Source organism: Bidens hawaiensis, unplaced genomic scaffold (genome assembly GCF_021521415.1).
Source record: "Bidens hawaiensis isolate Kalapana, Puna unplaced genomic scaffold, B.hawaiensis_p1.1 tig00002977_1, whole genome shotgun sequence".
NCBI classification, from domain to species: domain Eukaryota; kingdom Viridiplantae; phylum Streptophyta; class Magnoliopsida; order Asterales; family Asteraceae; genus Bidens; species Bidens hawaiensis.
Genome location: NW_027491160.1, coordinates 1,174,971 through 1,188,972, shown reverse-complemented (window position 1 = coordinate 1,188,972; position 14,002 = coordinate 1,174,971). Strand labels below are relative to the sequence as shown.

At 36.7% G+C, this 14,002-nt stretch overlaps 1 protein-coding gene and 1 pseudogene across 1 annotated transcript; both read right to left on the bottom strand.

Moving 5' to 3' along the window:
- Nucleotides 1–6,771: 6,771 nt before the first annotated feature.
- LOC143621885 (TMV resistance protein N pseudogene) lies at nt 6,772–7,776 on the bottom strand (annotated as a pseudogene).
- A 1,891-nt stretch (nt 7,777–9,667) lies between these two features.
- Nucleotides 9,668–12,291, bottom strand: LOC143621815 (uncharacterized). The gene is made up of 4 exons (XM_077093126.1): nt 12,014–12,291; nt 10,133–10,235; nt 9,902–10,063; nt 9,668–9,820 (listed from the first exon to the last, which is right to left on the bottom strand). Exons 1-4 carry the CDS (start codon nt 12,280–12,282, stop codon nt 9,695–9,697), a joined length of 660 nt encoding a protein of 219 aa, XP_076949241.1. The 5' UTR covers nt 12,283–12,291; the 3' UTR covers nt 9,668–9,694.
- Between the last annotated feature and the right edge of the window lie 1,711 nt (nt 12,292–14,002).

The following is a 14,002-nucleotide window of genomic DNA, read 5'->3' as shown; positions in this document are numbered from 1 at the left end:
TGGAATCACATTATCTGTTAACGTTCTAGATCACACTTCTATTTGGACATTATTATGCCAAGAACCCAAAGTCGATTGTAGATATAATTTGTCCACTTTAAACTTAACAAGTATTTTGATGTCAACATGATACATTAAGGTACAATTAGGCACAATGCTTGTGTGGTCCCCATTTAATCCGACAAATTACAGACTCCATCATACCTCGGGCTTAATTTGCTTTCACATGTCACCTCAACTTGACTTAAACCTTTCTTAGTTGATCACAATAATCTTATTAACACACTTGAAACTTTGACTTTGTGCACTTGAAACTTTGTACACTTAACTCGATCTAGAAAGATTAAAATAAAGCAGAAGTTCAGGCCATAACAATCAGGTCGGATAATACCATAATATCGCGCAGAGAAAGTCCAAGGCTTGAACAAAAGAAAGAAAATAAAACAAAGCAGAAGATTCAGGGCCTTAACAATCAGGTCGGATAATACCATATATCGCGCAGGAGAAAGTCCAAGGCTTGAATCAAAATAAATGAAGAAATAAAGCAGAAGTTAAAATTCCTAGAACTGACTCTTTTTCTGACTTTTTTTCTTGATTTTTCTTTTTCTTTTTTGACTCTTTTGTTTTTCTTTTTCTTGCTTTTCTTGACGCTTTACTTTACTCTTTTCTTGACTCAATAAAAATTAGACTCTATAAAAATTAAAAATTACACTGATTTTTCATAAGACAACTGTGATAAGGTAAAGAGAGGCTTGGGTATGACATGTTTAATTGCATTTCAGCCTTCATTAATATGACTTTAGTTGGAGTCGGCAACCGCTTCATAACGTGTAACCACTAGCATAGGCAGATATTTAAGTTTATATCAATATGACACTTACTCATTTGTCAAGCCTATCTACACATCACGCAATGATCTTGTTGGCTTTTTATCTACTCTTTTCATGTGCTAGAATCGTTAGAGATAATTTCTTATCATATTCCAATGGTCGGATCAATTTCTCAAAATTTTAAAAATTTTAAATATCCGACTCCCTCTAAGCAGGAGCTCCCTCTAAACGGGACAATTCCTTTTAGATTTTCTTAAAAGTAAGATAAAATCTTTTTGGTAAATATCCGACTCCCTCTAAGCAGGAGCTCCCTCTAAACGGGACAATTCCTTTTAGATTTTCTTAAAAGTAAGATAAAATCTTTTTGGTAAATCGAATGATTTGTTTTTGCTTTTCTTAAGATGAATTGAAAATCTTTTTGGTGAGTTAAACTTAACTCATTTTCTCCCTCTAAAATTGTGACATATTTGAAAAATATTTACAATTTTATATACAAAAAGATAGATAGTTTGTTTTAATCAAAATTGATCATGCCGATCTATTCGACCCGAAATTCAAATCGAGCATGATCGATGGTTTTAGTGAAAAGGTCAGCAAAGTTGTTGTCAGATGGACTATCTTAAGCATGCATTATCACATTGTATGACAAAGTTGAAGAGATTCAAACCGAGATCCAACACTGATGCTGGATCCATCACTTGAGAGAAGCAGTTGGACGAGGTTGGTTTGAGAAACGCTCAAAAAGTTGTTGTTGAACCATTTAAACAAGGCTTCCCGTCTATGAAGTTTGTCCTCCCATGTCACTTATGAAAGACTCGAATCCGCCATCAAATGGTTTAACATCAAATAGCAAGAGTTCGTCTCCCATCATATGCCGGGTGCAATCACTATCTAAGTACCTAATACTATTGATAGTCCTCCTTGATTGACCCTGCATGCACTAAGCTTTCAAATAGACATGGGTTCCCAGGTACTTTTGTCCCGGGAAGGCCAACCGTAAATCGACCAAACTTGATTTTATTTCCTGAAAACCATTTATTTTTTGTTGGAGCCTCACTTGATGAAGAGCGGTCCTTAGGAATCCAAGCAAAAACTTGTTCCTTGGTTTTGGCAATTTTGGACTTCTCTTTTCTTGCTTTTGAAACTGTTTTTGGTAAATCCTCAGACTTTACAATATTTGGATCCTTTTTGATTTTATCCTTCTTGGTTTTCCAAAAAGGTTTCTTTTTGTGTTTTAATTTATTTACTTTGGATCTCACATCCATTTCACTAGGTTCACTATCAGCTTGATCAGTCCTTGAATCAGGGCTACTAAAAGCTCTTTTTGGGGACTGACTAAGCCGCCTTTGAATATCAAGCTGTTGCTTGAACCAGTGCTTGTAATGTCTTGCAAGGTGAGAAGAGTGACCACACACAAAACAACATTTTCTCCTGGGAGTGCCAAAGAACTCATCTGAAGTGTAATGTGGTTGGTGTGGTGGGAAAGGTGATCCATGGAAAGGAACATGATTATAAAACACATTTGTATAATATGGATCAACAAAATTTTGTTGATAATGACCATAGTAGTTGTTATCACAGAAGTTGTATGACTGAGGGTTTCTTGATTGATTGGTTGTTTGAGAAAATGATCGTTTATTTGGTGGAACATATTTACACGACGTACTTGTCTTTTCATTTTCAAAAACTTTGCTTTTACATGAATTATCCTCAGTCTCACAACTTGATGATGAACAACTTGATATGTTCACCTCAACAGGCCTACTTTCGTTGACACATTTTTCAACAAAAGTTTCATCACAAACGGTTTCATAATCTGTGTCAGAAGAAGAACATTCACTTTCATTACGTACATCATTACAACTGTCTTCACTAGTGGTTTCGCAAAATACAGTTTTTGATTCCGACATCAAACATCCCAACATGGATTCACAAACTTTATTACAAACTGGATTGTTAATAGTTTTGGTTAGATCCACACATGATTCAAAACGTGGTTCTAACTTTCTTTTTAGCTTACAACCCAGGTTAACCGTCCCACATTCACCACCATTTACATCACCAGCTGCTACACAAGATACATTGATGTCAGATTTATCAGATGATGGGACTGGAGCAGCAGTTTGAGAGGCAGCAGGAACAAATTTCACAGGCGTTGGTATTCTACCAACCCTGTATTCCATTTCTTCCTCTGGAAAAGTATTATAGCTAAAGTGGGGCAAACTGGTGTAGTTATCATTGAATGGTGGTGGTACGGCAGTGTAATCATACCCCAACCCCGCTTTAACATTAGTACTTCTCTGGGCTCTAGTAAGATCATCTAACTTCTCAGATGATGCCTCAAATCTTTCGACTTGTTTTTCCTTTTCTTTCTTATCAGAAACTTCGAGTTTTAATTTCTTAATTTCTTCTTTTAAATCATTAATTATGTCTTTATAATAAATGACATTATGTTTTTCTTGAAAAATTTCAAGTCTAAGATTAGCTACATCATCGTGATGAGTTTTAATCTTTTCAACGTAGATCTTGTCAGCTTTTACATATTCAGCATTTAACTGACGAAGTTTTGCATTTTCTTTCAAAACTTCTTCTTGATGATATCTATAGTATGTGACTTTGTTGATGCATGCTTGAGAATAAAGATTGTGATTTACCTCATCAGCTGGTGATGTGTCGGGAATGATAGGACATGCATGACTACTTTTACCGGCAGCACTTGTCCCAACTTTATTTTCTTTGAACTGATTGTTCATTTGGAGCTTATCTTCCATTATTTCAAAAGACTTGATGGTAGAAGCCAACTCTGAGAGTGTCATGGTATACAGATTTGTGGTTCTTTTGATGGTAACCACATTGATGCTTCATGTATAAGGCAGTGAACTCAACAGCTTCATGTTGATCTGAAACAAACCATTGATGACACCAACACTTCTCATTTTGGTGACGAGTAACTCAAATCTGTTGATGAGAGAGGAAATTGATTCTCCTTTAATATGTGTAAACATGTCGATTCTCTTTTCAATATTTCCTTTGGGCTTTCTCCCATATCCAGATTTCCTCCAAGTTTAGGTTCGTAAGACATTTTTTTTAACTCGATTAGATTTTTTTTTTTGGAAAGAGAAAAAAAATTTAAGTTTTTTTTTTTGCTACAGTACCGAGTCGCTACAGTGTTTCTCATGAGTTGCTACAGTACCGATGCGAAGCGATTGCTACAGTACCCCCGTGCGAAGTGAAACGGTTGCTACAGTACCCCCCCCCCGTGCGAAGCGAAACGATTTGCTACAGTACCCCCCCCCCCCCGATTGCTATAGTACCTTGGAAGCGACTGCTACAGTACCCGATGCGAAATTATTATTATTATTATTATTATTTTAAAGAATATAGCACCCAAACTTCCAAAAAGTCAAAAAGACTTTAGTATAAAAATCAATAAATCGGCCTAGATCTGAGTTTTAAGCCGAATCTGAGCTTAGACACAAAAACTTAAAATACTAAAAACTTGGATTTAGTGATTCTCGTGTATTTCTAAGGTGTAAGGGACTCCAAAAGATATGAGTAACACGAAATCAACCTCAAATCCAACAAAAACTAAGATCAAAACCCGAAAAGTTTGACCCGAAAACCACAAAAAGTCGAGCCGAAAGCTCTGATACCATTTGTAGGTCCTCTAAATGGATCTCAAGACTTGACTTTGATCAATCCGTGTTGTTGGTTAGCGGAAATCACCAACGACACTCGGATCTCGGATCTTAGTTTGTTTGGTTTATCTGCTTGAAAGAGAGAAAAAGGTGAAGGTGGAGAGAGACTTTTATTTCCTAAAGTTATCTTGAATGAGAAAGGGTTGGAGAGTTGGTTGGATAAATGGGTTAAGTGGCCCTTTTGTAGGGTCCCCATTTATCTAAAACTTACAAAATAAACGTACAAACTAAACGTACCGAGTACGTACTACACCGACTAAAAGCAAACTAAAACGACATATACAATCCTAAAAACAATATAGAATATTGGCCCTACATCCACCAACAGGAGCCTTCTTCAAACCATTCATCTACCAAATTCGGTTTGACTTCGGTGTCAACTGTGCATTTTTCTTGAATCTCGGCCATATTGGCCTCCACTTCCCATCGTTTTTCTTCTTTAACAACAGCTGCATTACCTTCCTCCTTAGGTTCTCGACAGTATTTTGCCATGTGCTCTTTTTGTCCACAGTTATGGCATCTAAAAGGAAACTGCTTTGGTTGGTACCTTGATTCCTTATCTCGGTTCTCTTCATCCGATGAATCTTCTTCAGAGTTTTCAACTCGACTCTTTCTGTTCCATTCTTTCTTCTTTGGTCGTTCACGTTTCTCATTCTCCCAGTACTTACTCTTGCCTTTCTCGCCATACCGGTTCTTATTTTTGTTGAACTGATGCTTCTCCTTCCTTCCGACATACAAGGCTTCGCTCTCGCTTTTAACCGACACACTAGCTAACTGTTTTGCTAAGGCTTCTTAACCAGCAAGAATATTTTCGAACTCGGTTATACTCGGTTGGGTCGCCCACCCTTGAATAGCGGTAACGAAGCTACGATACTCCGGCCTTAAACCATGAATGAGTATCCGCTTCATATGAGCATCGCTAACCCGAGACTGTGGATCGAGTTCTCCTATCTCGCGACATAGATTCTTCACCTTACGAAAATATTGTGCGATCGGAAGATCACTTTGGGAAATCGTCATCAACTCACCTTCGACTAGTTGCAATCGAGCATCGTTCTTCTTCGTGAATAAGGTCTCCAGCGTATCCCACGCTTGTTTTGGGTATTCGAGTTCTTGAATGTGATCAAGAACATCATCATCCACCGTTGTCTTGATGATAAACATTGCTCGGCCCGCTTTCACCTGCCACTTCCCGATACTACCATTAATATCGTTCGCAGGTTGTCTCGTCTCGGTACCGTTCGTTACTTGCCAAAGATCTTGACCTTGAAGATACGACTTGATGCACGTCGACCATTGTTTGTAGTTACTTTGGTTTAGTTTCTTGATTCCTCCAACGACCTGTAAATCTGCCATTGTATCGATTTCTTTACTTCTATTGGATACTTCAATCTCCAAAATACTTCGACCGGATTCTGTTTGTTACCTTCTGTCGGATTCTTTCTTTGTTGTTACAAAAGAACAAGTGGCTTTTGTGTTCCTTCTGGTTGATGTGAAGTATGGTTATGACTTGTATTTTACTTTTGCAATTAATCACAATTTCAATTGTAATTTGGAGGGCTCTGACGTGTCTTACTTACAAAAGCAATAATTCACACAATTGTAAAATAAATTCACATAAGACAAAAAGGACATGGACTTTACTTCCCTTTATTTCGATTGAACACAAACGGCTACGGCTCTAGTCAACTGCTACGACTACCGGCGATTAAATTTAATCACGCCAATTCTCTTCTTGTGATTGTGTTCTTCCGTTTGTAACACTAACCTCAGATAACTGCGATGGGATTCTTGGCCTCTTATGTCTTTGATTGGAACTATTACTGCAATCAAGACTTGCCGTCGATCGATAACACGAGCCCGGCTCGTTAGTCTCTTATACCACTTGTTAAACCTTAGACAAACGAATCAAGAACACCAAATACGATTTGCATAAAACGTTTATGCGACTCTTTTCATTAATAAGGAACAAGAACAAAATACTTTCTACCACTCTAAAAATAAACCTATTGATGGGTTTATATAACACCCACAATTATAATCCTACTCAAACTAGAAAACATAATTATATTAGACTTCTATTTTATTTAATACCAATTAAAAAGATAACTATGACAACAAGTTACTCAACTTGGTCCATGAACTTTTGATCTCCACCAGACCGCCCCTTGAGATCTTCCGTACCACCCTTATACTTTTCGTATTAACCATTCGGGTCCTTCAAGTTGGTATTGCACCAAGATTTACATTCCATCGTCATAATCCTTTACATGAAAATGTTCTTGCAATAAGATTTCTGACAGAAGCTTCTCTTGTAAGAATTTTAGACCTCTCTTATTAGAACCATTGTCTCTAACATCATCAAGAAAGCTACTACCCTCAAACGCATACGAGACATGACGATACACAGTTCTGGCAATTGGTGTCTTGCCTAGTCCTCCCATTCCCCAAATTCCAATAAAGCGAACATCATCATCTCCTTTAAGTAGCAATGTCTTCACATGGTGGATCCGGGATTCCATTCCAATCAGATTTTCTTCTGGGCGAGATTCAGTATAGCTCAAGATGGTTCTTACACTTTGCTTAATACATTCTGCTTCACGCTTGTATGTTAATCAACAAAACAACAGTTCAATAAATAAAGAATGTCACCAACTGTAATCAGTTAAGGATTTGGTTAAGTGATGACAGTCTTAAAAGTAATTAAACTGATAAAGCAAGAGAACTAACCCACTGGCAGTTTTAGATACATCCCATCCAGATAAATTTGCAGCGGTCTTTAAAGCTTCCCTCCACCTCTTCACTTTTGCAAAATCATTCATCAATTTCACTTCATATTGTTGGAATGCTGTTTGGAAACTTCCTTTTTGTGCACAAACTTCAGATGGGTCCACGTCGTAGAACACCGGTAATACCTTTTGTCCCATGATATCTGAACATTTCATGATCTTAACAAGTTCTTCCAAACACCAAGAAGAGTTTGCATAGTTTTTTGAGAAGACAGTCACCGAAACCATTGACTCTTCAATTGCTTTCACAAGTTCAACATAAATGGATTTCCCTCTCTGTAGCTTCTTGTCGTCCTTGAACATGTATATTCCTGCTTGATCAAGAGCTACGTAAAGATGATCCGCAAAGTTTTTTCGAGTGTCTTCCCCTCGAAAACTCAAAAACACGTCATATGCCCATCTTCTAGTAGTTGGTGCAGTAGACGATGAGGATGATGATGCAACAAGAGCACCATCCATGGCTGCGAGAGCAAAAGTCGATATTAGAAACTTAAACCGAAGAGAGTAAAATTCATTAGGCTCTATTAGTTAAAAAAAATAATTACGAAAGGAATCAAATTGTATAGGAAATTCATCTTGCAAGGGAAATGGAATGGAACGAAAAATGTATCGAGTCCCAAATTGATAATATAAGAACATATTAATTTGGATAATTCTCCCAAACGTTTATTAATCAAGAAAACCAACTCCAAAACTTGATTGCAACGCAAACTAAAACACGGTTTATGTAGGCTAACCTAGACTCGTTAAACTATAACTCAGATTAATAGAAGCCAGGACTCCTAGCCAACTTTAGCCAACTTACTTGGATTCCAAGTAATTGCGATCGACTTGTGGACTAAGTAATTTGCTAATTAATAGGATAACTAACCAACTTGTTATTTTCCACCTTAGCCATCTATATTTTTCAGAATTAATGAAATTACATTTCCATTCTTTGATTCCAGTTTTGGTTTATGTTAAAATTAAAATGAAAAGAACTACAATTGTGCAAATTACACTTCATATGCTTATAAAATTCAGATATATCCCGTATCCCATGTTATTAAAAACCTACAAATAAGAGAAGACAAACAACAAGAAATTGAAAAGCAATGAAGCCCCTATTTAAGAAATAATTTAAAAAACCCAAAATAATTACCTGTGCAAACTTGAAGAAACTGAAGGAGAAGATGATGAATAAAGAAAATCGTTTTTGTGTAGATGAAGGTATTTTGAAGGTGATCGATCTATGTTTTTGCTAAGGTCAAATATGCATGATGTTGTTTGATAACAACAAACAAAAGAAAAGGTCAAAACACTTTGACAAATACGTTTTCTCACAAATATTAGATTAAACAAGCTAACTACTTGGTTTTGTTATTCAAAAAGAACTAGCACGACAACATGCTGCCCGCTAGCCTTTCATTTTGATGTAAACACTACTCTTTAATAAATGAATTAAAATGCCGATACATGTATTATAACTAAAGAAAATGAAGTTTTGGCGCAACATTTTATCCGTTTCCCTTCTATTTCATTATAAACACTACTCTTTAATGAAAATGTTGAAACGTGTATTACAACTAAAAAAATTAAAGTTTTAATGTCATAAGGACAACCTTTTGTTGATAATGCGGGACATGAAAGCATGTTTGGGACTGAATTTGAAAAATGCTTATTGGCTTATTGGTGTTTAAAAAGCCAGTAGGTTAAAATGTGTGTGGCAATCACAAAAATTTATTTTAGTTTTTTGTTAAAAAGCAGTTTTCCAAAAGCCCCAAATTCTGACATTTCAAAATGACTTTTCGAAAAAGCCAATAAGTCAATAAGCATTTTTCAAACTCAATCCCAAACATGCTCAAAGCGTACGGATTCCAAAATAAGATATCGCAAATCAGATAAACCAAACCGATGTCACCCAAACCTTCTAGAATCGGTCTACGCCATGTTCAATGACCAAGACCGATCAATTGAGGTACCATGTCGAATTCTTGAAGACAATTCATAGTCTTTGGGGCTAAATTCAGATCATGATCAATACCACAAATAAATGCATGTGTTATTGTGCTTTCTTTTAGACATTCGATTTAGAATTCAACTACATAGCATGAAGTAGCCTTGTTGAGTGGATGCAATTTTGGAGCTAAACAAACCAATAATATTTGTTTAATTATTTTGGAAGATTCAATATGCACCACACATGCTTGATGAAATGTCTCAATGAAAGTCTAATGTGTGAATCATGTTTAAATTTATCGCAATCAAGATGAGATTTATAGGTCATTAGATGTGTTCATGTCATGAATGTTTTATTCATATAAACCGACCACTAACATAGTTTTTTAAAAGAAAAGACAACGAAATAAACATGCTTCCTTAATCAGAGGTGACGCTGCTAGTTAACAAGCGGGTCAATGATTTTCCTCCATCCGTCATAGTCAATCGCGTCATCACTAACGGGTAACAAAAACCCGTTAACAAAGAAAAATGGTGTGCCATACACCCCTCTCGAACACCCATACTGCAAAAGCAAAACAAGGGATTGTTACACTACATTTTATGCACAATGTACAACTCACAAACCAGGGATTCTTGACTTTACCTTGAATGAAACGCGAGTTTTGATATTCGTCTTCGAATTACTGAATCCAGACTTAATGGCTGATTGCATGGAGTTCCCAAGAGTGCTTGATGCGAACCCGATAACTTGATCAAGAGCCGCTACTCGAGACATGTTTAAGGTTTGTGCATTGTAAAACCTCTCCTGTTCATTTGTCAGTCAACAAAGATGTGTTACAATTGATAAAAATTAAATGAAGTTATGGGTTGTAACCTGATTCTTAAAAAACGCTTCCAACAAAGGGTACGTCGCTGAAGTATTTAACTCATTAACGATATGCAAAGCTCGAGAAGTAATGAAAGCGTTGTCATGGTATCTAAAAAAAGAAAAAAAAAATTTGGTGTAAGATTATATTGTATAAATATTTTAAACAATATAATATGACGTGTAATAAAAATGGCTCAAATAGAGGGGAACATAACCTTAATGTACCACATATTCGAAAAGTAATGAAAAAATAGACTTTATAAACCACCAAATCCATCTGCTTTATAAAGTTGCGTAAAATGTTGTAATATCACCATTAATACATGCTTTATAAAGTAACACAACTAACTTTCTTGTGTTACTTGAAGTTGAAGGCTTTGCAAAAGTATCTTTAGAAGAAAGTTGATACCTTGGCGTTTGGTCCACTAGAAGTGCAAGGTGAGGTCAACCTGTGTCCATTGGCGGATCCAGCATACAAACGGGTGGTTCCCCGGAACCACCCGAGTTTCGAAATAATAGTGTACGGATATATAGAAGACGCGTAGGAACCACCTTATAAATTAAGAGGGAACCACCTAAAAAAAATTCCTGGATCCGCCACTGCCTGTGTCGTAGGCGCTACTTCTTGATTAAACGTGTACTCTATGTATTGTATGTTTTATTTTCCAATCAAATTTAGGAGGATATGAACGCCAAAGCATGAGTGTTTAATTTAACAAAGCCAATAAAAATATAGTACTATAACCGAATTCGACATAGAAAATGTTCCCTCTCACTATAAGAGAGAGCTGTAATTTGTAAACCCGTGGAGGGGGGGGGGGGGGCTCTTATATCGTTTCACTCAAAAAGACGTGTTAATCTTATGTATTAACTAGCTAGCTGCATGAACAGGGTACAAACGTTTGATAAAACTTTTTTTTTTAAATGGTGACTTCCTAAATTTTATAAGTAGACCCAATGTTTTAAAAACCGGTTTTTAACGCATACCAGATTGAGCTAAAAAAATGGTACAACGGGTTGAATAGTTTACTTTGTAATTTCATATAAATGAAATTTCAATTCAAAAAATAACCCAAAAAATACATGATTCCATAATAAAAATTAATCCAAAATTTAATCCATAATAAAAATTAATATAAAAGCACTCGATTTTCAAACAAAGTTTTTTTTTAATAATAATGATCATAATAAAAGCGTGCACTAGGTTTAAGACATCGAAGTGTTTATGCATCGAGTTCATGATCGACATTCTTTGTTTACTTATGCATCGAGTTCATAATCACAATCGACATTCTTAGTTTACTGGCTTTAGTTTTAATCGCTATGCTAAAAGTAATTTTTAAAAAATATGGGCAGCAAAATTTCAAAAATCTCTTAGACTTAAGCTGGTTCAAACCGGTATTATAGGAAAAACCGCCGGTTCAATGTTCTAGCAAAACGGCTCAAAATACCGGACTCAAAATATTGGTTTGTTGGGTGAAACCCGGTATTACCGGTACAAACGACTAAAGAGGGTGTGAGTTATTGTTAAAAATAAAACCTTTGTCAAGCACGCGCAGTCTCATCTAACCTACTCTTCCACTTGTAATCTTAGTTTTCGTTTAGAAAATACGTGTTTTCGAGAAACTGCGTCATACATTCAATATATTACATGGCATAACTTAATAACCACTGAACGTATAATTTTTCTTTTTTTAAGGCAAACTTAAACACAGTTTTGTCTTTATTACCTGGCCACCAACTCATGACACATGAATAAAAAACAAAATAAATTATTTTGTAAGATTTATATAATAATAACCGGTCTAACAGTCCAAACAATAAACCGGTAGGACATGTATAAAACACACCGAATAATAATAAAATAGAGAGAGACGGAATACTAACGGTAACGGGAACGGATGGACGATGAGAGAAACAAGTCGAGACCCATAATAATCCACCGCTTGTTTAAGCGGAGGCCACGAATCCCTGCTATCGGGACACACAGGATCAAAGTAAGCCTCAATAAACACAGTAGCCGTAGACGCCGCCCGTTTCTTGTACACAAACCCATCATACTTGGACGGAATCAAAGACTGTGATGAAACTAAAACCGAAACCAACATGCATGTTAGAATCAGTAAAAAGGTCACCGGAATTGTGGGTTTTGACATGACGGCGGCGGAGGTGGTGGATGGAGGATGTGAGATTGGGTTGATGTGTTGGAGTATATGGAATAATGGGAGTGGGTTTTGACGTCCACGTGCGATGCACTCGGTTTACCGAATTTATGGATTTTGTGGGCTTTAAAGTTTGCTTTAAAGATATGCCTTTGATAAAGGTATATGAAATTACGAAAGTATATGGATTTGAGATGGTTCTATAATTAGTTTGGTGGTAAATTAGGATTATAGTTAAGAGTTGCGTGATAAATATGTTTTAACTATTAATAATTCAATGTCCGTTTCTTAAAGTCTTTAGTGCGCATTTCGGTCAACTCTCCATCATCTTTCTTTGGCTGAGCGGCATGTATTTTCACGGTACTCGTTTTTTTCAATTATGAAGCATGGCTAAGCGATCCGACTCACATTGGGCTTAGTGCCCAGGTGGTTTGGCCGATAGTGGGACAAGAAATCTTGAATGGTGATGTGGGCAGGGGCTTCCGAGGAATGCAAATAACCTCTGGTTTTTTTTTTCAGATTTGGCGAGCATCTGGAATAACTAGAGAATTACAACTCTATTGTACCACAATTGGTGCATTGATCTTTGCAGCATTAATGCTTTTTGCTGGTTGGTTTCATTATCATAAATGTAAGGTCAATATTTGTGACTTGCGATATCAAATTACGAAACACATTATTTATTCATGGTCAAGATAATAATTAATGTCGGCGAGAGGTCCGGACACGAGACGAGAGCTTCGGGCACGCGTTTAGCTTCAACGGGAAGAAAGTTTCTAGATAGAATTTGTTTTGCTATAAATATGTCCTTATTGTCTACATTTTAGTGTGTGTTTTGATGGTGTAGACAACCACCCAAGGGGAGCTCACCTTGGGTGGGATCGGTCCGTTTAATATTATGAATATTTTGTACCGGTTACGAGATCGTTCCTTTATTTTATCGTTATATTATTTATGTTCGGTCGTTTGTTTCACCGCACCCGTCTCGAGCAAAATTATCAAGAACAAAGCCGTTCGTTTGTCGGATCCGGTTTCGGGACCTACAATTGGTATCAGAGCGGGTCGAATCTTATGATTCAACTTTGTTCTTGATATTCAGGTTCTATTTCCGCTATTACTCGAACCGAGACGTTAATTCCGTTGAAGTTTTGAAATAAAGTTGGAAGTTTGGAAATAAAAGTTTGAAGATTTGGGGAAATAAAGTGCTTGAAGTTCGTCTCGGGTTCATAGATACCGCCACATTTATAGTGTTTTGTGAAGATCTATGAAGGTATTCATGTGTGTTGAAGCTGCAATTTGCCGAATTTGTTCTTATGCATCAAATCTATGTTCGTTTCTGGTCCGAAATTGAAGATATGAAATTGAAGATGTGATAAGTGTGGCAGCAGAATGATGAAGAATGAGGAGGTTATGATGGTGATTGTAGTTGGTCGGAGATGGTTCTTCGGAAAAACGAAGCCGAAAACGCATCGGAACACTAAATGAACAGGGGCAGCGGCGGTGACGTTTTATTGATTAAAACTGGTGTTGTCGGTTCTGAGTAGACCAGATCTACTTTTTCCGGCAACTAAAAAAACCACTCCATTAATGCTTCAATTTTCCGGCGGGGGTTAAGAGTTGGCTTGGTGCTCGGTTACCAGCAGTGAAAACCGGCAATCATTGTTTGCTCGATCAAACCAGGTGGCCGGAACCTGATTTCCAGCAGCCGGTAACC

Excerpts from the sequence above, each read along its gene's own strand:
- LOC143621815 (XM_077093126.1), bottom strand. The coding sequence starts at position 12,282 with ATGTCAAAACCCACAATTCCGGTGACCTTTTTACTGATTCTAACATGC. Across the intron at positions 10,064-10,132 it reads AAGCGTTTTTTAAGAATCAG|GAGAGGTTTTACAATGCACA; the intron begins GTTACAACCCAT and ends ACAAATGAACAG. Across the intron at positions 9,821-9,901 it reads AAACTCGCGTTTCATTCAAG|TATGGGTGTTCGAGAGGGGT; the intron begins GTAAAGTCAAGA and ends TTGCTTTTGCAG.